This window comes from Medicago sativa, chromosome 8, assembly GCF_051527215.1.
Source record: "Medicago sativa cultivar Bolivia chromosome 8, Bolivia_mono, whole genome shotgun sequence".
In the NCBI taxonomy this organism is placed as follows: domain Eukaryota; kingdom Viridiplantae; phylum Streptophyta; class Magnoliopsida; order Fabales; family Fabaceae; genus Medicago; species Medicago sativa.
In genome coordinates, this window is record NC_140756.1 from 5855001 (window position 1) to 5878253 (window position 23253).

The 23253-nt window shown below is 30.5% G+C and overlaps 2 protein-coding genes across 4 annotated transcripts; both read right to left on the bottom strand.

The window, feature by feature from the left end:
- Window positions 1–1218: 1218 nt before the first annotated feature.
- LOC146896414 (uncharacterized) lies at window positions 1219–6176 on the bottom strand. 2 transcript variants are annotated; one of them, XM_085737382.1, is made up of 6 exons: window positions 5665–6176; window positions 5474–5576; window positions 4529–4599; window positions 2980–3121; window positions 2737–2883; window positions 1219–1629 (listed from the first exon to the last, which is right to left on the bottom strand). In XM_085737382.1, the coding sequence occupies exons 1-4, from the start codon at window positions 5693–5695 to the stop codon at window positions 3087–3089; spliced, it is 240 nt and encodes a 79-aa protein (XP_085593508.1). In that variant the 5' UTR covers window positions 5696–6176; the 3' UTR covers window positions 1219–1629; window positions 2737–2883; window positions 2980–3086. The 2 variants fall into 2 exon arrangements, with proteins under 2 accessions (XP_085593508.1, XP_085593507.1); XM_085737381.1 differs by lacking the exons at window positions 4529–4599; window positions 5474–5576; window positions 5665–6176 and having other exon boundaries at window positions 2980–3172.
- Window positions 6177–15605: 9429 nt separating this feature from the next.
- On the bottom strand, window positions 15606–22299 carry LOC146896415 (methyl jasmonate esterase 1-like). Of its 2 annotated transcripts, XM_085738364.1 has the most exons (3): window positions 21399–22299; window positions 20346–20474; window positions 15606–16083 (listed from the first exon to the last, which is right to left on the bottom strand). In XM_085738364.1, exons 1-3 carry the CDS (start codon window positions 21825–21827, stop codon window positions 15796–15798), a joined length of 846 nt encoding a protein of 281 aa, XP_085594490.1. In that variant the 5' UTR covers window positions 21828–22299; the 3' UTR covers window positions 15606–15795. The 2 variants fall into 2 exon arrangements, with proteins under 2 accessions (XP_085594490.1, XP_085594491.1); XM_085738365.1 differs by lacking the exon at window positions 20346–20474 and having other exon boundaries at window positions 21399–21881.
- Window positions 22300–23253: the final 954 nt, after the last annotated feature.

Consider the following 23253-nt stretch of genomic DNA (forward strand, 5'->3'; position numbering starts at 1 on the left):
TATTAGATTATTATATAACATTTCTTTGCAAGCTCCTCCTCGAGGTCTCAGGTTCGATTCTCTCTGATGCCAATGCTTCTTCAAAAAAAAAAAAACATTTCTTCGAAATCCCATCACACGTTAACAAGGAGCATTGAGAGCTTATCAATCAAGAAACAAAAATATACTTTAAAATAAATAATATAAACTCAAAGCATCTAAAATTCTAACAATAATCTTATTTAAGGAGTCAACTTTTTTCTAACTCATGAGGCATTATTTTATTACCCTAGTCATCCTACTTGCTTAAAAATTTTCTATAAAATAAAATGATAAACTAGTTAATATTCTAAATATTAGAAATTAATTATAATATTTTCTTACTTTTGTATTCACGCATATATAGGATACTTTGATCGAAATTGGACAATCCAAATTCAAAATCAATATTTTAAATTATAAAATTAAAATATGTATTTTTTAAACCATATCAGTCAACCCTCGATATGCTGAATGTGTCTTTTTTTTTTTTTTTTTGCAAAACTAGGCCCAAAATATCCCATTTCAACTCACTTACTTTTTACTTTCACATTTTTGGTTCTGTTAATTTTCCAAGTGAAACAAATTTTAAAAAAAGACAAGGATGAGGTCAAAATTAATTATTTATACAAAGTTCTCTAATAGTGGCATTTCCATCATTGGTTATTTATACACACATCGAATATTTATATTAGTTTTGAGTTTTAAAATATTTATTCTCTCTTCAGATGCGATGTTTTCTCTTTGGTGTGTAGCCATTTGTATGATTGCTTTTTGGAGCATTTGATGGTAGTAACTGGAGCAAGATTTACTACAGAAATGACATTTCACATCAGTGGAAAACGACATTTCACATCGGGTCCCACCCGATGTAACTAAAGGTGATGTTGTATGTGAACGACATTTCACATCGGGTTGGAACCCGTTGTGAAAAGTTCTTTTCCACATCGGGCAGCCAATCACTGATGTGATATTCGATAATTTAAACTAAAGCGTACGGTTTCACATCGGTCCTACTATTGTAACTGATGTCAAATATGTTTATTTCACATCAGGCAGAAGACTCACCGATGTGAATTTAAGTCCCATATTTATTCAGATTCATATTTCACATCGGTTGACATTCCCAGCAATGTGAAAATAATTGATAATATATTATTATTGTGCAAAAGCTTACTACAGTACCAAATCTGCATCAAATTAGAGCCCAAAGCAGATAAATATTTTTATGCTTTGTAAGTTATAATTCAAACATACAATAAAAATGAAAAAAAAATACAACTCTATCTATAATATGTAAACTTACCAAATTATACCATACAACCAAGTTTCTAATGGTGCTTAAATAAGAAGATAGAGAGACATAATAGGACAGCAAACGAAAACTTAACAAAGGCCAACACAATCTATTATTGTGTGTTTTCAATAATAACAAAGTTCATATTCTTGTGCTATTATAATTCATAACCTGGCGGAAAACCCGGAAACAACATATAATACTTCTTCAGCCTAAGGCTTCAACAACTTCCCACACCATTGAAGAGGATTCATTATATCCACAGCTTGGCTATTCCGATACCACGAAGTCCGAATCTTCAGGATTTCCGCAACCTGTAAAGAGTATGGTTGGTTTATCAGGCCAATGATGAACATTAGCCAAAAGAATTATCATATAGAAAATTAATTCAGAGCACTAATCCTTGTAGGTTCTTGACCCACTAGGCCACATGCGCTTGCTGCCACATAGGGCTGTCAATGAACCGAACAAACTCGAACAAAGTTCGAGACTCGACTAGACAATTGATTCGTTGAAATTTGTTCATGAACCAAATAAGCCGAATAATTTAACAATTACTAATTTAATTAACAATTTAACAATTATTAAAAAAACAATCTAACAATTGTAAAATAAAAAATAACCAAATCCAGCACGTACCAATAATCAATCTATAATAGTAATAATAATAAGATAAAAGGTGAGTGATATGCATGTTGATACATGATATACCAGCAACATAAAGTAACTCCTATAAAATTAAAAATACTAATTTGAATTCTTTGTTTGATTGTATTCTCACAAAATGCCTAAGAAGATCAACCTGATGTAGAGGATTTTAAAATATCTTGTGATGTACATGCCTGAATCAAACTTGATGGCAAATTGTATGAGATTATAAGGATTCTAGTTCTAGATTAAATGGATGTATAGATTAATGCTAAGGTTATGGCGTGGACTGTACAGAAAGTGTGAATTAATATTATTCACACAAATTCACTATAATAACTATTAGGAATTTTTAAGGTTCATGCCTATTATTTCTAGTAAAGTATCTTAATAAAAAACTGACATTTTTTGCACAGTTAATAGAATCTTTATTCAAATTATAGTTAATAGAATCCAATAACATGTCATAATTTGTGGCCACTATATCCATCAGAACATTATAATATAGTGTATATTTAGTGATTATAAAATAATATAAATTGGATAGGAGCAGTCTACTATAATGAGTTTGATTAGATTATGCATCAAGATACTACTATGGCATACGTATATTAAGATAGGGGTCAATGCAACTAAGTATTTGCATGCATATTTTAATCAGTATCGTAACTACTCACTTTTCCTATAAAGTGACTCTTACTTCAGAAAAGCCACATCCAAAGAAAATTGTTACATTACTTTATCAACATTCAGAAAGTTGATTAAAAACTCACCTTGTCATTATCCTTTGTAAGCATCAGAAATGATGATATTTCAGGGTATATGATCTCATCTATCTTCTCTGGACGTTCAACTATAGAGTACTTCACAGCTATAACAACAGTAGCTCGAGTAAATGCAGCTGGACTGCTTGTTCTTACCTATAAAAAATTTAGAATATACAAACATAACCACCAAATATAAAATATGCAAGTCACAAGTTAATAGTACAGGGTACCAAGATAAAGTTCAGATACCTTGAGTGCAGGAACAAGTTGTACAAGTATTATTTGCAAAATGTTTAAAAGGAAATGGAACCGGATTAGAATGAGGAAGATCAACTTCATATAGTCCATGAGCCACTCTAGCTTTGCCAATCATCTTCAAGGTATTCATTTCCTGCACAAGACAATGATCATCATAAAAGGAAAGAAAACAGGGTGAATGATTAGTAAGCTGAGTGACTGAAATAAGGTTGAAAGAAAAATGAGGAACATGGAAGATGTGTGAAGGGTGTTTGCTTTCATATTCTTATGAATGAAAGCAGATTTTTTGTTAAGGCTTATCAGGGTCATTACGTATATCAATTTCAATCATTTGTTAGCAAACAATACGATAAAAAAGCTGTAGAATTTATTGTTATAATGTCATTCAATCTGCTTCTTACAATGACTCAATTTTACCAACATGGGGTCATTTTCATACGCGAATGCATATACTACCAGTTACACATGCATTTCCAGATATCGAATACAAGATTTTTTTTTTTTTTTTTTGAAGGAATCGAATACTGTGAATGCATATATATACTACTTTTTTTTTGGTTACTACTAGTTACTAACATCTATAAGATATTTGTATGGACCACTATACTTGCAAGTTTATTTAATAAAAACCAATATGCTGCAAAAGTACTCCTATTTAAGTCAACAAATCTGCAAACTAATATTTAATTCGAAAGACTCACGTGATCTTTTGAAGGGAAACAATCAACAGACGAGTGTATATTCAATCTGGAATTAACTGTTTCAAGCTTCATTGAAAGGAACTGAAAAAAAGAAAGTTAATTTTCTCCATGTACATAATAAATTAATTAAATCTTGAAGTCTAAACTCAAACTTGATATGTGAATTGTTTATATACACACATTGAGCTAAAACAATGTACACCTGTTAACAAAGAAATAGTTCAATTAACTATGGTTATATCTACTCAACATTTAGCTAACTATGGTTAGAACTAAATACCATTATTTAAGTTAAGCTGATATGGTATGAGAGCCTGTGGGACCACTACTTAATCAATTTTGATTCTTTTTTTTACCAAATCAGAAAACCACTACTTCAAAGTTCAACTATTCAATTATATATGTTTTATTCCTCATGTATTTTATGTTTTATTTTGAAATTCAAAGTCTCAATGTTGGACTTTTGATACGTAAGCAGGGGCTGTGTATGGCTGTATCACATGTATAATTTGTTTAAAAAAATTGGAAAATGATGACGGTGGACAAAACTGAGTTTTTTTTTTTTTTTTGAAGGACAAAACTGAGTTATTACAGCTATATATGAAAACTTTGGACCGAAATTGTAAAAAAATATTAATGGAGAATGCCTTTAATTGAAATGTACTAAAATTTGTGCAATTGTTAGAATTCAGGTAAATATAGCAGGGTATAACCAATAACTAACATATGCGTATCAAAACCATATACGGTATACTTATAGATTTTAGCAGTAAAGTGGCCTTGGTATTAATAGAAAACAGTGGAAAATAAAGTTAAATGTTAACAGTGGCATAATTCACCTTTGTCATTCTTCTCAGTGTCTCTTACCACACAGATTGAGAATAATTCATCATGTACCATTCCAGTCACCCTGTTAAGGTTTAAACCAAAACAAGTAGTAAAATTAATAAGCATAAGGTAAGAACTAATGGTAACTAAAAGGATTATAGTGCCTTAAATGGTTTTGGATTAAGGGTGAGCACAACACCAGCTTGTTCTGTAATTCTCTTTCTGAACAAAGCGCAATATATTCAATTAGAAGATTCATAACTCATAAATAACACGTTATTGAACCAAAAGACTCAACAAAATTAAGATACTGTGACATTTTCTGAGAAATGATTGTTTTAGAAGCTTAACCTCTTTGTATCAAATAGTCAATGTGTATATATAAATCAAAAGTAGGTTAAATGAAATTATCTCATGGATTGTACCTAAAATCCCAATAGATGATCATCAGCTTCAATACCTACACTAACACTAATTGAAGTAGTCGACACAATTTGCAGAAGTCATAGAAATAATTCCTATTTTCTATGATTACATAATATAAACGTGACTCCATATTAGTATGAAAATTGTCTAGAATTGCAACTCTTTGCTTTTGGCAGAAATATATCACTCTAACTACAGATAAAAAAAACTTCACATTGCTTCAGGCATCCCAGCAACAATTTGTTTTCGCAACACAATAATGAAATTTTGGAGACATACAAGTGATTGGGCATAACATCTAATTCCAATCTGGAAAACCAAACCAGTACATATATATTGAAAGAACAAACAAAAAACTATAACCATCAAATAAATCAAACCAACACACCACTTTCCCATGCTGTGATACGCATACTTTCCTCGTGCAATAGTTCAAAAACAACAATCCCAATTGACTCACCAACAATCTCAATAAGACAATCATACTTGGTGTGTGTTTGGCTCAACAACAAATATATATGAAGACTCACCTGTTTTCAGATAACGAGATCGACCCGACGAGATTCGAGTGAGTGAGTGAGTGAGTGAGAGAAAGCCAAAACGAGTGAGTGAGAAAAATAAGAACGGATTCACCTGTTTCAGAGTTAAAAAGTGATCGAGAGGTCGGATTAAAAGAAAATCAAAACATGTGAGTGAGAGAAATAAGAACATCGAGATTCACCTGATTCAGATTTCGACGAGTGAGTTGACATCGAGATTGAGTGAGTGATTCAGATTGAGATTCATGTTCAACAGATTGAGATTCAGATAGAGTGATTCAGGTCCGATTTTTAGGGTTCACTCGGTTGGGATCCAAATTCGATTTTGGGGTTCAGTCGTTTGGGGATAAGGGTAAAAACATCTCCAATTTCAGTTTGTTGTTCGATTTGGAGTGAAGAGGGAAAACCAAAACGTTTTTGTGAGTGATTGATTGAGTTTGGGAGGAGAAGGGTTTGATGTTATGGTTTCTCTGCAGAGGAAAGTGAAGAACGCGTAAGTGTGAAAACTGAAAGGGAAAGAGAAAATTGTAAAAGTGACTTTTTTTTTTTTGAATAAAATTGTAAACGTGACTTGTTTTTTCCCCACAGGTATATGCGACTGATGTCAAACCAAGTTCATCAAAATTTCAAAAATGCCACCGCGTTTGCTTTTCCCTACAGGTGTTATTCCCACTGATGTGAAAAGGCTTCGGTTACGAATTTTCCCTTCAGTCATTTAATGCACCGATGTGAATACCCCTCCGTTTGACATTTCCCATCAGGTATTTGACCACTGATGTGGATATCCTGTTGTGAAATGTGTTTTTTTTATTAGATTATTATATAACATTTCTTTGCAAGCTCCTCCTCGAGGTCTCAGGTTCGATTCTCTCTGATGCCAATTTGAAGGGGTTAGTTTAGCTTCTTCAAAAAAAAAAAAAACATTTCTTCGAAATCCCATCACACGTTAACAAGGAGCATTGAGAGCTTATCAATCAAGAAACAAAAATATACTTTAAAATAAATAATATAAACTCAAAGCATCTAAAATTCTAACAATAATCTTATTTAAGGAGTCAACTTTTTTCTAACTCATGAGGCATTATTTTATTACCCTAGTCATCCTACTTGCTTAAAAATTTTCTATAAAATAAAATGATAAACTAGTTAATATTCTATATATTAGAAATTAATTATAATATTTTCTTACTTTTGTATTCACGCATATATAGGATACTTTGATCGAAATTGGACAATCCAAATTCAAAATCAATATTTTAAATTATAAAATTAAAATATGTATTTTTTAAACCATATCAGTCAACCCTCGATATGCTGAATGTGTCTTTTTTTCTTTTTTTTTTGCAAAACTAGGCCCAAAATATCCCATTTCAACTCACTTACTTTTTACTTTCACATTTTTGGTTCTGTTAATTTTCCAAGTGAAACAAATTTTAAAAAAAGACAAGGATGAGGTCAAAATTAATTATTTATACAAAGTTCTCTAATAGTGGCATTTCCATCATTGGTTATTTATACACACATCGAATATTTATATTAGTTTTGAGTTTTAAAATATTTATTCTCTCTTCAGATGCGATGTTTTCTCTTTGGTGTGTAGCCATTTGTATGATTGCTTTTTGGAGCATTTGATGGTAGTAACTGGAGCAAGATTGGAATGATATGGTGGCTAGCAAAGTATATTTAATAATAATATTTACAAGACCTTTAAAGAAACGCCAAGCTTGTTGCTTACAATCTTTTCATGAAAAGGAGAGACTCCTATGATGTTCAAGCCTCATGCACATGCTGCCCTCTCCTACCCATGAAAATTTTAACCATTTCTCAAAGTGTACTACTCCATGTATCTGTCATATTAATAAATTATAAAACTTAATTATAATTTTGTTTCATGTAGTTTGAGTTATATGTTATATCTTATAACTCAAAAATAAGCAATCGTGAATTCGAATTTTTTTTTCGTTTTTTTTGGCAACATATCAAAAGAGCATGATTGCATGTTACTTCCTCTTAAACGCGAGCTTTCTATATTTGAAAGTTGTTTGCATTGCTTGAAATAGTTTTCAAATTTGATTATACCCAAAGCAACAATTTAGAACTTTCAAACTTGATCAATAACTCATCAATAACTTCAAATCTCCACCGCTTTTGGTGTTGTAGGGTTGCGTACTTACCCGTTTTAAAATAAGTGTCATCTTTATTATCTTTCATTTGTCTATTTTATAATACCAATACAATAGTTAATATTCTTTTCCACTAACATACATTTATTTATTGTATTTCAATCATCTAATTACTTCATTGACTATAATTAATAAAGATATTTTGATAAATGAAACACATTTTACCATTAAAATCAACACTTCTAATTATTTCCTTAATAATCGTGTAAACATCAAAAGAGACACCTAATTTGAGACGGAGAAAGTATATCATCCGGTCACAAATATAAGCAAAAATTCACTTTTTAGGTTCATTGAATAAATGATGTATGTGGACTATTAAATAGACCACATACATCATTTATTGAATGAACGTAAAAAGTAAATTTTTGCTTATATTTGTGACCGGAGGGTGTATATTTCTAGTTTGTCCAGTGAATGGCATCTACCATTCTCATTAGGAAAAATATCACTTCATATCCTTCAGCTTGTACTCCTACGTACACAAATTCCCCAAATGATGACAGAAATATTTGGTTTTGACCTTTGGATTGTTAAATGGTCTAGGTCTCCATCTGATGTTTGACTATAGATTAGAGATATGTGGGATGACAAGACTTTCGATATCTACTAAATGATGCACATGGTGTGCCCTTTGTAATATCATTTGACGTTCTTTCTTTTTTATTTTGTTTTTTTAGTAACAAAAAAAAAACTAGTATGAATAAAATCTTATTAATCTACGGTTTTATTTATTGCAAGGGGAAATATATCCTTAAAAGTCAATGGCATTATCCTAGAATTGTGCTTACCACCAAAAAAAAAACAAAAGAATTGTGCTTATCTCATATCCATGGAAGACTTGATAAAAGATTTATAGTAGACTTTTGATTATGTCCCTGTTTGTAAGCATCTTTGATGTCCCTGTTTGTAAGCATCTTTGATACTTTCATATGTATTAAGAAAATAGATGGTATCAGTCAAGTTTATAAAAAAAAAAAAAAAAAATTGGTTACATCAAGTATATAATTTATGCATAAATATTATTAAATTGTTCTTTATGTATAAATATGTCCAATTTTTATTTTTTTGATGTGTCATAAATTACTATTTCCTTCAAAAAAAATTACTATTATTTTCCAACAAACTAATAGTATTTATAAGGAGTATATTTAAAAATTAATAATAAATATATCTAATAATTAAAAAGGCTAATGTTAACTAGTGCCCTCAAGGCACAAGTTAAGAAGTAAAAATAGAAATGTTTTGTTGTAATTAATGTATTTGAATTTAACTTTTTGACTTTTAACTAATTGAATGCACAAAATTTAAGAAACAATTTATACTTTTGGGTTGCTTAACATGTGCCCTAAGGGCACAAGTTAACATGACCCTAATTAAAAAGAATGTTATATTTTGACACGATTTTTTTGCATGAAAATGAGCTCATAATTATGACAGAGGAAATATTTTACTTAAATTTGTATCTAACTAGTGTAACGTCCCGTGCCAAGCACGAGATTCATTTTATTTAAAATTCTTTAACGGTTTACCCATAAATAGGTTTTTCATATATTATTTGATTTTTTTAGTTTAATTTCATTCCAGAATTTTAATATTATGTGGTACTTTATCCTCATATTTAAAATTGAAACAATAAATCATCATTTATTGGGACAAAAAAAGTTACATTTTAAAAAGATATAACTATTTTTGTGAGAGTCACCGCCTTCCTTCTCCTCCACCCTCCTTCTTTGCTCATCCTACCAAATCCAAACCTTCCCTTCACAATGTAACCCCACGCATCAAGGAGGTGGTGGTGTAATTCTTTGACCACCTCCTAGAACCCCTTTTTTAATATCGGTTCCATCAAACCAGTCAGCACCTTCCATGGATTGTTACACTCAAATCTGGTTTCTAGACAGAGATATAGTCTGGTGCGGTTTTCTCATGTTTTGCAGATCAGGTTTTTTTCTTGGTTTATTGAAACCGTCGTGAATCTCCTCTGTTTTGTAGTGGTTAGGTTAGCGAGCACTGTGGTTGTGTTTCAACGGCAGTGGTTCGGCTTTTCGCCGCCATTGTCGTCGGGTTTTGTGTTATCCTACAGATCGTGGTTGAATTTTTCCTTCACCATCAGATTATGATTATGAGTTTGACATTGTTTCGAAGTTGCCTTTTTTAGATCTGGTCTCACCGGAAATGGGGGCGTTGTCGTCATTGTCAACTGTGAAGTGTATGGCTAGAAATGACCTTTGAAGCTTATTGTTTTCGTGTTAGATGCAATGGGTTAGTGGCGTGTGGATCTATTTTCGTGTTAGCGATCAGTTCCTTACCGCCTTCAAAATTGGGATTCAAGACTCATCAATTCACACATCACATTTCTTTTACAATTTGGATTGTGCAACGTGATGTGTGAGTCTAGTTCTGAATTCGGATTTGTTTCTTTACCCATTGGATTGTCATGTATTTTATTATAATATGGGTGGTTAGTTTTTTGGTTTAACGGGGTTAGGCACTATGTCTCCCTGGTCTTTTTTTTTTTTACAAAAAATATATATTTTAATATAATTAGGGTGCTGCAGATCTATCTGCAACCCATTTGCTTAAAAGAAATATTTTTATGAGTCATAAAATAGTGGGCAAAAGTACAACTATACTTAAAATATAAAAACACTATAAATAAATAATATAGTCTTAAAAATATATCTAATTAATAAGAGTTCAAATTAACTTTGTTTTCTCAGTCATTCAATATATTAAACAAGTATGATTACCTCCGTTTTAATGTACCAGTATGAATAAAATTATTAATCACGATAGTCTCGGATTTCAATAATAAAAAAATATCTAACTTCAAAATTTCACTTATATGCAATTAGTTTTCTTGATTTGATAAAAAATTATACTCCCTCCGTTTCAAAATACATGTCCAAGTCAAACAATTCACATATGCCAATGCACAATTTTGACCGTTTATATCTTTAATTATCTAAAGTAAAAAATTGTAAAAATTTAATATTTTGAAAATATTTGTCGAGACAAATCAAACAACATCTTACATGCTAATATTTTTATTTATACATTAGTTAAAAAGTATGGTCAAAGTAAGTCAAGTGAATAGTGCACATTGCAAAAGTTGGACATGTATTTTGAAACGGAGGGAGTAAAATTATGAAAAGTACCATCTATTGGAAGTTGTTTCATGAGAATAAAAAAATATTAAAATAAAACTTACATGAATCAAAATGTATATTAGGATAAATAACATTAAATAAGTCAAAGTAAGTTATATTTGTTTTAATTTAAGATAAAAAAATGTAATTATTTATTTTTTATATTTAAGATTGGAGAGAGTATTTCTCTCGGAAGCAAATTATCTGCAATGAGAAAAAATTGAGAAAACAACTTTCTTTAATCTCCTCCCATCATTTTTTTTCAATTAGAGATCATGAGTCACAAATTAAAACACTCTAACCTAATTTTGTTATAATTTACTGTAATTTTGATTTCGAATTCATTGCTTCCCCTTTTTCCAAGCAAACACTTCCTCCTTCTTAAAGTACGTAACAGAAACCCACAAACTAAAACCTCCACCAAACGTGGGGAAGAAAAAAGTAGGAGATCTATGTCAACCCAGTCAATTACGTGCAAGTTCTTCAACTCATTAATGATGATCCTAAGAGTAAGGTTAAAAAAACTCTTCTAGTATGCTAATGCGGGATAGATCAGGCAACTAAAAATAAAGGTAAAAAACAAAAACAAAGGTTAGAAATATTACCATTTATTTGAAAATGTATTTACTAAAAGGATTGTGAAAAAAAATTCCCTCCATCAAAATAAGCATACATTTTCTTTAGTTATTTTTGTCTCCATAATTTAACAGTTGAATTTGATCGTAGTTGATTGAAAAGAATTTTGTAACATCGTTTTCCAATCACTAAAGAAACAAATAAAATGATTCAAGTAAATGAATAGATGTGTACTTTTCAATGATATTAAATAATCAAGTTGATAGTTATAAATACTTACCTAGGAACAACTTAATTTTTGCCAATAAAATTATGAGAGTCGCCTTTTTAAATTACCGGAAGATAGAAAAAGAGTACATTCAAACTGATATCTCTTCAAAATTAATTGAAAAATAATTAAAATAATAATTAAATACCCTAATGTATTTTATATATAAAAAATAAAAAAATAAAAACAAATCTAGTACACCAATTCGAATTCAATTCAATGTTCTTGTAATGTATTTTTGTTCTTGTAATGTTTCTTTCAATCTTCAAGGCTCACATAAGTATAATTTATTTTATTGAATCCTTATCACTTTTAGCGTGGAGGGAGTGCGGAAGCTAGGAAAGTCAATTGGACTAAGTGAGATAAGGTGCGTCTTGATCGATATAGTTGTTGCTTGGGTTGGGGGTTCGTATAATGCATAATTTTAACTTATCATTGTTAAGTGAATGGTTTTGGAGGCTAATATTAATAAATGAGTTTGTATTCTTCTTTGACTAATTCAACTCAAAAAGTTAATATAATATCATGGAGTACTTTGACTATATAACCTAATCAGGGAATTTTTTTTTTTATGCCCTAGTTGAAACCAAAAAATCAAAAAATGCCCTAGTTGAAACAAAAATACCAAAACTGCCCTACTTTTTCAGAGTTGACTGGTATGTCGCAAGTTGGACTTGCGACCTACCTATGTCGCAAGTGGGAGTTGCGACCTATATCTTTCTACTTTTGTCTTATTATGCCAAATAAATAAATAAATAAATAGGTCGCAGTTTGGAATGGCGACATGCATGTAAATAAATAAATATGTCGCCATTGCCTCTTGTGACATACAATAAGACAAAAAAATTGCAAAATTTGAGAGATGGGTATGTCGCCATTCCCACTTGCGACATAGGTAGGTTGCAAGTCCAACTTGCGACATACCAGTCAACTCTGAAAAAGTAGGGCAGTTTTGGTATTTTTGTTTCAACTAGGGCATTTTTTGATTTTTTGGTTTCAACTAGGGCATAAAAAAAAAAAATTCCCCTAATCAATATGATATTCTAAAATACTCCACCAGTTCAATTCTATAGATAAGAATTAAAAACAATTTGTGGTCAGATATCAAAACAAGCAGCCTTACCAAATCATTATAATTCAAAATCAGAGGCAATTATTAGTGGGATCCAAACCTAGAACCTTTTACTGTTAGATCTAAAGCCGTTCTCGACAATTTAGAGGTTCAGTGGTAATTTTGACAATTTTCTACAAGCAAATCAAAATTGTGACATGCAAATCGAATTGCTCATCAACGAATTGTATCATAGAGACATAGTAGTAATAATCTTGACAATTTAAAGATTGTGACATGCAAATCAAATTGCTCATCAACGAATCATATCATAGTAGTAATAAGTTTGAATTAAAATCAAATTGAAGCTAAAGTAGCCCAAACCAAACAACAGTCACAATCAAAAACATTTCTACAAGCAATCAACTAAGTTGAAACCATCATAAACAATCAATGTCAACTGAATTTATACACAAACAGACTGTATACTAGACACAAGGCATTGTATCAAAAAGTTGAATAAATGGGAATCCAAAAACGAATGAAATAAAGAAGACGGAGTCTGCTGTGTGGGTACGGGTGGGAATAGGCTAGGCCGAGCTAAGCTTTGCAAGACCTGAGTCTGGCCTGCTAAATTTTATGAAGGCTTAAGCCTGCCTGCGACCTGTCATAGGCTTACTTTTTGGGCCTGAGTATGGCCTTCTGGAAGTCTGACGACCTGATAACATGTTCTAAAGCCTATTTCATATGAACATATTTAAACAAGCAGTGTAATCGAAGTTTAAATTGACTAGCGAACTAATATATCAATTAGATTAAACTCTCTTTTGATAATCAACACGAGTCTTTAGGTAATTTGACTATATATATTGTATCATATGTCAATTCAAATTTATAATAATACATTTTTAAATATGCAAAAAATTAATGTATACTAATAAGCTTAAATTACTGAAAAAGTTAACAACTTTTTATTTTAATTTAAAGTATAAAATATAATATAATAATAAATAATATTATTCATGTTTACTTAAATAGGCCGGCCTAAGAGGCTTTTTGAATGGCCACTGACTTGGCCTTTTAAGCTAAATAGGCTTTTAAAAAAAGTCTAGGTCTTCTCTATTTAAGAAAAAAGTCTGGCCTGACCTGGCCTGTCGTAGGCTAGGCCGTAGGCCCCTGTAGATTGGTCTGGCCTATTCCCATCCCTATCTGTGGGGACTCATTGTGCGTAAGTGCATTGGCACAAGACTCATTAACTGGATGTTTCCATTTTGAATTGATGTTCTTCGTTATGACTCGTATTGAACCGAACTAATTTAAAAATAGTTTTAAATTCGATTCAATAATTCGTTGAATTTAGTTCATGAAACAAATGATTCGAACTTAAACTCAAAATTAAGCTTGTAAACTAAATAGGTGGAACTCGAACCGTGTATAGTTTGACTCATTTAATTTATAAACCAACTCGATATATATTAGCAACCTACATCTTTTCTATTTGGACTAAAATCCCTTCTCTTCTAAAATATACTACTTTATTGGATGAGTAATATCCCATTCCAAAAAAAAAGGGTGAGTGTTATTGTAACTTGATTTATTTATCATTATAAAAATTTTAATTACTCTTTTCATTATTTCCTTTAATGACATTGATATCCCATTTGATTCGTTGTATTAAAAATACTAATGGTTAAAATCAAGTTGCTTGTGCTCCAGTGGCAAGGAGCTCATTTGAAGAACATACCCGGGGAATACCGGGTTCGATTCCCAGGGGGAACAACGTTTGGCCAGTGCGCATGCCTCTATGCACGAGCCAGATTAGTCGCCCAACTTTAGTGGGTCGGAAACCAGTGCAAAAGCCCAAAAAAAATAATACTAATGGTTACAAAAATGTTTATCATTACAAAGTATTATATTTCTCTATATAAAGCTATTATTTTTACCGACCATTCAATTGTGAAAAGTTTTTTTTTAATGATAAAATAGATGTTATTTAAATGTCAGAATAGTGAGAATACAATCAAATTGGTTAGTGGTTGAGACATTCCTCCATTCATATTTTGATAGACAAATACATGCTATGAGTGCGCATCAAAAATTTATAAGTCAAAAGTACATTAACAAACCAAAATCTTAATCCTGCCAACCAAACTAAATTATTCTACATATGGTCAATCGTAAAGAGTAATAAAAGATTCATAAGCTTTAATTACATCCATCCTCGTAAAAAATTTATTGTTGGTGTTCGGTCATTTTGACTATTCAACCACATGCTGACAAGCCATTTGCAAAGCAGATATAATGATGAATTTCGTGATAGAAATAGTAAGTCTTTTACTCAAATATAATACTGACAAAATAATTGCTCTCAGACGTTTCAACAAACACATAAGAGTACAAACGTGAAGCAAATTAAAATAATTGTGAAACTCATGCATTAGAGAATTGATGGATGATTTTAAGTAAAAGAATGAGAGAGAATTATGTTGTTAATGTAACAAAATTTATGTTGTTGTGTCCTCCAAATTAATGCTCAAATGTCAAGCATTTATAGCGCATTATATGACCTTTCACATGAGAGAAAATACCCTTTGACTTGAATCAGTGTTATGATTCATTAAGCACCCATTTGTTAAAAGTTATGATCATATACACTTGAATCAATGATATGGTTCATTAAACACCCATTTATCAAAGGTTTTAATGTAATGATTCACTGAAGAGTTACAACTTTTAATTATAAAGTGATTTCATTATTTTGAAAATCAGAAACACATTCTCCAAAATTCAGACACAATACATCAACTACATGATTTTACTTTTTTTTTCCTAGTACGAAAAACAATAAACATTCGTTAGTTAGAAACATGAATGAATTCATGTACACATGATGTGTCTGTAAATCATATCAGCCCAATAGTATCAATTTAATTAATAATAATTTTTTTTTTAGGAATTTAATTAATAATAATTTAACCATTGTCCTTTTTATAGTAAATAAATAATACAAACATCTATAAATCACAAACTAATAAAGATGAAGGTCTTAAAACTGTTGATAAAAAAAACCAAGGAAAGCATAATTAGTATTTGTGAGCAATCTTTAGTAAGTGAGAGGTGAGTTTTTTAGGTTTGGAGAACATGACCATATGATCTGAACCCTTTATCACTTTCACCTCGGCATAAGGACCAGTTCTCTCAATTACCCATAACTGCATATCCTCTCTAAGGATATTGTCTCCTTTGCTGATAATGAAGACTTTTGGTACTCTTCCATTCCTTTGCTTGGTAACTCTTGTTTCTTTCAACACTAGTTTTTTGTCATTAAAGATAGGATGTGGCCTCACCAATGATGATCCAAGTGTCAAATCCTGCGCATGTTACAATCAATATATAGCTTAGGTGCTTATTCAATATATATATATATATATATATGGGTTTGCTAGGATACACCCACTAGTTTTTATTAAGGTGTGTTTTAGCAAAGATATAACTAAAAAGTTGTTAAATACACCTTAAGGTGAATGTTGCTAAAACACACCTTCTAAAAAATAAGTGGGTGTATGTTAGCAACTCCTATAGGCATTTGCTAGGATACACCCACTTATTTTTTAGAATGTGTGTTTTAGCAAGTTATAACTAAAAAGTAGTTAAATACACCTTAAGGTGTAGCTTGCTAAAACACTCCCACATAAAAACTAGTGAGTGTGTTCTAGCAAATCCCATATATATATATATATATATATATATATATATATATATATATATATATATATATATATATATATATATATATATATATATATATATATATATAGGGGGCATATCACATGAGAATGGGTAACTTATGTGAGAATGATATGAATAAATCCCAACCATTAGATCATATTGTATGGCCAAGATTATAACCCAAATTTTAAGAAGTCACGTGATACTCTCTTCCCCCAAAAGCTGTGATTTTTCTCTCTTCTCCTTTAAAAATCGTTTTGGGTAAATTTCCACCCACTACCATCTCTCTATTTCCTCTTAATGTTTATTTACGGGATTGAACTTTGAAGTTAATTGGTGTGTCATATTGTCTCAATGTGATGGATTAAACTAATTTCATGAATTGGGAATTTTTAATTTTTTTAGCAGGATTCAATTTGAATAAGTAGATTGATAAAAAAAAAAAAAAAATTCACTTCATAGCTGCATCTTTGACAAAAGGAAACGAGGTAAAACAAGTTGTGTGTTGTTTGGTTTTGAAAATACTTAATGGGAGTGGGAGATGATTTTGGGTCAGTTTGAAGAGTAACGGTATTAAGGCACGACAGATTTTCCCCAGACAAATGCTTACTCCCAAGCTGTAGATTTATGAATTCATCTTCCATTGATTTGATTCAAAGGTAAATGATGATGGTGATGTTGGCAGTCGGTGGATTTTTTCCCAGCACAATTAGAGGCGAAGAGAGAGAAGTCGTCACACAGCTTTTGGGGAAACAGAAAGAATAGATAGAGTCACGTGATTTTTAAAAAATTTGGGTTATAATCTTGGCCATACAATTTGATCTAATGGTTTGGATTTATTCCTATCATTCTCACATAAGTTACTCATTCTCATGTGATATGCCCCCTATATAGGGGGTTGTTAACTTGCACCCACCTAAAAACACTAAGGTGCAAGTTAACAAGCTACACCCACTTGTTATTTACCAAAAACCCCATTTGCCATTATTCAAACCAGGGGCGGTTCCACCCCCCAGCTAGCCTGGGCACTAGCCCGGGCTCTGCTTCTGCTTTCCCACCCATCAGCCCAACCCATCAGCCTATTTCCCACCTTAAAGAAAAAGAAAAAAAGGGCAGAATTAAGATATTTGTTTCAGCTTGCGTACAAAATTAGGTAGAACATCAATTATTTGTTTCAGCTTGCATACAAAAAGGGGCAGAACTCTTCTCCTTCAGACCGACTCTCTGCTGGCTCTCTGTCTCTGTCTCTGTTCTCTGTCTCTGTTTCACCTTCTGACCTTCCTCTCCTTCAGGTTTGTTCTATGTTATCTTTTTTTTTTTGTATTTGTTCTATTTTATTGCTACTTGTTATTTTGTTAATGGATGAATCAATGAGTTGATTATTCAAATTCCAAACCACAATTTAGTATTGTTGATTATCCCCAATTTTGATTTTTCAAACCCTAATTTAGAATTGTGCATTTTGTGTGATTGAGTGGAGAGAATGGACACTTACGGATGTGTGGTTATAATTAATTAATTATACTACTTATACGGTTGTGGGATTTTTGGGTGATTTAGTATTGTTGGTTATACTACTTAATACTTATACGGTTGGGTTGTGTGGTTATACTACTTAGTATTGTTAATTGTTAAATACTTTAATTTTGTAAATTGTGTGGTTATCCTACTTATACTACTTAGTATTAATGTATTATACTACTTAATACTTATACGGTTGTGTGATTTTTGTTGAGAGAATTGATATCTAAATTTTGTGTTAATTGGTTAATTGGTTATAATACTTATAAGGTAATACTTATACGGTTGTGTGATTTTTGTTGAGAGAATTGATATCTAAATTTTGTGTTAATTGGTTAATTGGTTATAATACTTATAAGGTTGTGTCATGTGTGCTAATTGGTTATAATGCTTGTTATATGTGATAATGCTTGAAATAATGCTTCTTAAATTTTCAAACTCTTATATGTGATATGTTATCTTTTGTATAAACTTGCAGAGATGAGGAGGTTTTTGGTTGATAGAACAAGTAATGTGAATCGATGTGTAGCACGTAATGTGAATCGATGTTTAGCAGGCTCTACAAAAATCCTGGCTCCGCCACTGCAAAAGAGGTCGCGGAAAGAGCACGCTATTGTCAGGTTATATTTCTTCTCTCTTATTTCAAATTGTACTTTTGTTGAAAAAATAACGAACCTCTTTTATTTCCATTTATAACTATTTATATATATTATGTCATATATAAATTCGCGGTAAAAATTTAGCCCAGGCTCTCGAAAATTCCTGGCTCCGCCACTGATTCAAACCAATTATAAATAGAAGGTTAATTTAGTAAGTTTCAAAAACATCACCTAACCGAATACTAACAAAGCCACTGAAAGCCTTTTTTTTTTTTGTTATTTTTTCATGACAAGTAAAAAATCAAATAAATACCGAATACTAACAAAGCCACTAGGAATACTGTATACTAACGTAATGGTTTTTTAGTCAATTAAATACTGTATACAGACAAAGCTAATAGGCAATGCATCTTTTTTTGTTACTAGGCTAATGTATCTTTTTTGTGTCTTTGAGTATGTATGTAGGCTTCACAAATTAAAAGCGTGACACAACCAAAAAATGATACACCACTAAAAAAAACCTAAAAAAAAAAATTCATGAGATGCTTGAAAAAAAAAAATCCTGTGATGTATTACGTTTATTACTCTTTTTGTTCCCAACATTGAAATTAATTCGAAGATCAAACCCTCACGTAATTTCCGCCGGAAAACTAGGAAAAGCAACTATGTCCTTAAGCTAATTACAAAACTGTCCTTTTATTTAAAATAAATATTAATAGAAACTAAAGGGTGTTTTAGTAAAATACAAGTGGGTGTAGCTTGTTAACTTGCACCTTAGTGTTTTTAGGTGGGTGCAAGTTAACAGCCCCCATATATATATATATATATATATATATATATATATATGGATTTTACTAGAAGTCACCCATGAAAGTGTCTTTTAGCAATCCACACCTCAAGGTTTGATTTCCACTTTTTAGTTATAACTTTGTTAAAAAACACCTTCATAAAATGTGTCTTCTAACAAAACCATATATATATATATATATGGGATTTGCTAGAACACACCCACTAGTTTTTATGTGGAGTGTTTTAGCAAGCTACACCTTAAGGTGTATTTAACTACTTTTTAGTTATAACTTGCTAAAACACACCTTCTAAAAAATAAGTGGGTGTATCCTAGCAAATGCCTATAGGAGTTGCTAACATACACCCACTTATTTTTTAGAAGGTGTGTTTTAGCAACATTCACCTTAAGGTGTATTTAACAACTTTTTAGTTATATTTTTGCTAAAACACACCTTAATAAAATCTAGTGGGTGTATCCTAGCAAACCCCTATATATAATAATAATAATAATAATAATAATAATATGTTAAAGTGCGTAACTTGGTGTATACATTTGGTGCCAGTGATATCAAGAGAAAATATCATAATGGGAGATCATTCAAAAGAGAAGTTGAATATTTTACAAATAAGTTTATAGATTATTGGTCTTAACCTCCTCATTTATAGGGAAAGTCCTCTTATAATTTGAAGTTTAATTTGGACGTAAATAAAGTCTAACTAATATTTATTCTAGAACAAGATTCAAATTCACGTTCTCTTAAACAATTTATTTTTAATTGAAGTCAAGATTAACTCAACAAATCTAAAGGTTTAAAACCAACTTTGAAATAACCCTTTAAAAATTAACAACAATAAAATTATAGAAATTTTCAGTCTAATTAGTTTAGTATTATTATATAATACTAAAGAAAATATTAGTTGCAGTCAAATTATTCAATCAAAGTAAAATTATTTACCTTTATTTCAAATTTTAAATCAACAGCAAAAAAATTTACCTCATTAGGCGATAATTGATACAGATGAGATGCCAAGAGTTTGGATCCAAACAACAAGGCAGTTGGAGGACTGTTTGGTCCATTTAAGAACAATAACTGTGGTGGATTTTGTTGAGTTCTTCTCTCATTCTATGAGGCAATAAAACAAAATGAGACAAATTAAAAAAAAAAAAAAAGTGACAATAAGATTCCACAATTAAAATTAAAACTCAGAAAACTCTAAATTAAAATCCATTAAAGTATTTTAGGTTTCTTCAGAGGCTTCTTAGTTTATTCTTTTTTAAGGGTCATTTGAGTTTAAATTCTGGGAGAATTAGTCATTTTAGTCCCTAAATAGGAAAGGAGTAGTCACTTTAGTCCCTGAATGCAGAGAAATTGCAAAACAGTCCCTGAATGTAGACTTTGTTGGTCAATTTCAAGGACTAAATTGACTAACGGAATCTGCATTCAGGGACTAAATTGACTAAAAGAGTCTGCATTCAAGGACTATTTTGACTAAAAAAGTCTACATTTAGGGACTATTTTGCAATTTATCTGCATTCCGGGACTAAATTGACGACTCATTTCCTATTCAGGGACTATAGTGACTAATTCCCCTAAATTCTGAGTTGATGAATATGTTAAATAAGATGAAGAACCCTAATAATTTTAATTTTGCATTTTAATTTCCAATAAAAGGTATTAGATAATATTTTAACAACTATGTAGTTTTTTTTTTTTTTAAAACTGAGATAAACAGAATAAACAGAATACACACACAGTAAGGAAAAAAAAATTATAAAGGTTAAATTAAAAAATAATAATCAAATTTAAAGGACATGATATAATTGTTCCTAATTTTTATTAATATAAATATATATAACCATGGTTCCTAACATCTGCAATGGAAATTTATTATAAGATAACTTTTTTTTTTTTCCACCAGATCAAGACTTTATTCTATTATTCAAGAAAAAGAGGGTAACCTTATTAATCCATCACATATTTTGAGTCTTAATTTGACCGAATACCCCTTCTAATATATAAATGTGGGAAAAAGACAAAGCAAAGTACCTCTTGAATTACAGTTGTGAAATTAAGGGTTTCACTTATCACTAATGCAGTGACAAAAACTGCAACAGAAATTTTCTTAGGGAACTTTTCCATAGCAACAGATAAGGGTATCCCTCCAAAACTATGACCCACAAGAATCACCTTCTCCTTTGGAGGAAGAGAATCCATAAATGATATCAAAGGTTCATAATATTTTGAAATATTTGAATGAATCTCTTGGACCTGTATTGGATTGATACCTGAAGCAGCCAAATCAATTGTGCTAACATTATGACCAGCTGATTTAAGCATAGTTGCAACCTTATACCAACACCATGCACCATGGCCAGCTCCATGAACAAGCACGAAGTGTTTCCCATTAACACCAATGAAAAATGAAAGAATAAAGAAGAGAAGAATCAACGCAACGTGTCTTTCCCGGTTAAACATCTTGATGATATATTATATCTCTATGATTAGGAATGAGCTAATACATTGCCTTTTATGTATTTGCTAGGTCTTTGACCAATTATAACTGTTCCATCCTTTTAAATATTGGAGATATTTTGAAGAGTTATTTAGAATTTATCTGCGTTTATCTATTAGTTATATTTTAGACACACAAGTGTAATTGCCTAAATAAAAAAGGATACACTTGTTTGTGGTTGTATTATGCTATAATATTCATCAGTTATCTTTTAACTTATTTAAATAAACTCTACAATAATATATGTACGTACAAGGACTCGGTTTCTAATCGGTGACGATATATATACAAAGTAGAAGAACAAAGTCCTAGCTCATTTATATGTGCTTGGTCTTTGACCAATTATATAATTGTTCTTACCTTTTGAATATTGGAGACATTTTTGAAGAGTTTATTTAGAATTTATTTGTGTTTATCTATTATTATTTATATTTTTGATACACTTGTGTAATTGCCTCAATTAAAAAATGGATTGTGTTATGATATATTTATCGGTTATCTTTAACGTACTTAAATATAAACTCTAGCACAATATAATATATATGTAAGAACAAGTACTTGGGTTCTAATTTTTTACAATATAGATTACAAATAGGAGAAGAACAAAGAGGCTATATGGTTTCGATAACGTCAATAGTATAACTTATGAAATTAAGGGTTACAAAGAGAATATATAGTAAAGCATAAAAGGATTAGACTACTAACTTGAAAATATAAAAGATCCAATAGCAAAAATATAATAGACTATTATATAACATTTCTTCGCAATCCCAAGACACGTTAACAAGAAGCATTGAGAGCTTATCAATTAATAAACAAAAATATACTTAAAAATAAATAATATAAACTCAAAGCATCTAAAATTCTAACAATAATCTTGTTTACTGAGTCAACTCTTTTCTAACTTATGAGGCTTTTTATTACCCTAGTCATCCTACTTGCTTAAAGTTTTTCTATATAATAAAGGGTTAATTATGTTTTTGGTCCCTACAAAATTGCGACCTTGTAAGTTTAGTCCTTATTTAATTTTAATAGCATTTTTAATCCCTACAAAAAAAAAAATTACTTATAATTTTAGTCCCTACTAAAATAAATTTTGTTTAATTATCCTTAAACTCTTAAATTTTTTAACGATTCTTTTTATACAAGTTTAGAACACTATGAAAGGTTCATTTACTAAAATCTATAATTTTTTAACATGAAATAAATTAAATATGAATTTTTTAAAACGACAAAAGTTTAAGATATAAGTAACAAAAATATGGACGTAGAAATCAAATTTTTGCGATATTTTTTTCGGATGACCTTTTAATAACGTTCTTAACACGCCTGTAAAAAATTGTTGAAAAACTTAAGAGTTTAAGCATAAATTAAACAAATTTGGATTGA

Bases quoted from the DNA above. Each gene is read 5' to 3' on its own strand.
- LOC146896414 (XM_085737381.1), bottom strand. From the start codon at position 3,078: ATGGACTATATGAAGTTGATCTTCCTCATTCTAATCCGGTTCCATTTC. The intron at 2,884-2,979 runs GTATCTGAACTT...AATTTTTTATAG, and splicing joins AACTTGTTCCTGCACTCAAG to GTAAGAACAAGCAGTCCAGC. The intron at 1,630-2,736 runs GTGAGTTTTTAA...TACTCTTTACAG, and splicing joins TTACAAAGGATAATGACAAG to GTTGCGGAAATCCTGAAGAT.
- LOC146896415 (XM_085738364.1), bottom strand. From the start codon at position 21,827: ATGTTTAACCGGGAAAGACACGTTGCGTTGATTCTTCTCTTCTTTATT. The intron at 20,475-21,398 runs GTACTTTGCTTT...ATTGCCTCATAG, and splicing joins TCACAACTGTAATTCAAGAG to AATGAGAGAAGAACTCAACA. The intron at 16,084-20,345 runs GTAAATTTTTTT...TAACATGCGCAG, and splicing joins ATCAATTATCGCCTAATGAG to GATTTGACACTTGGATCATC.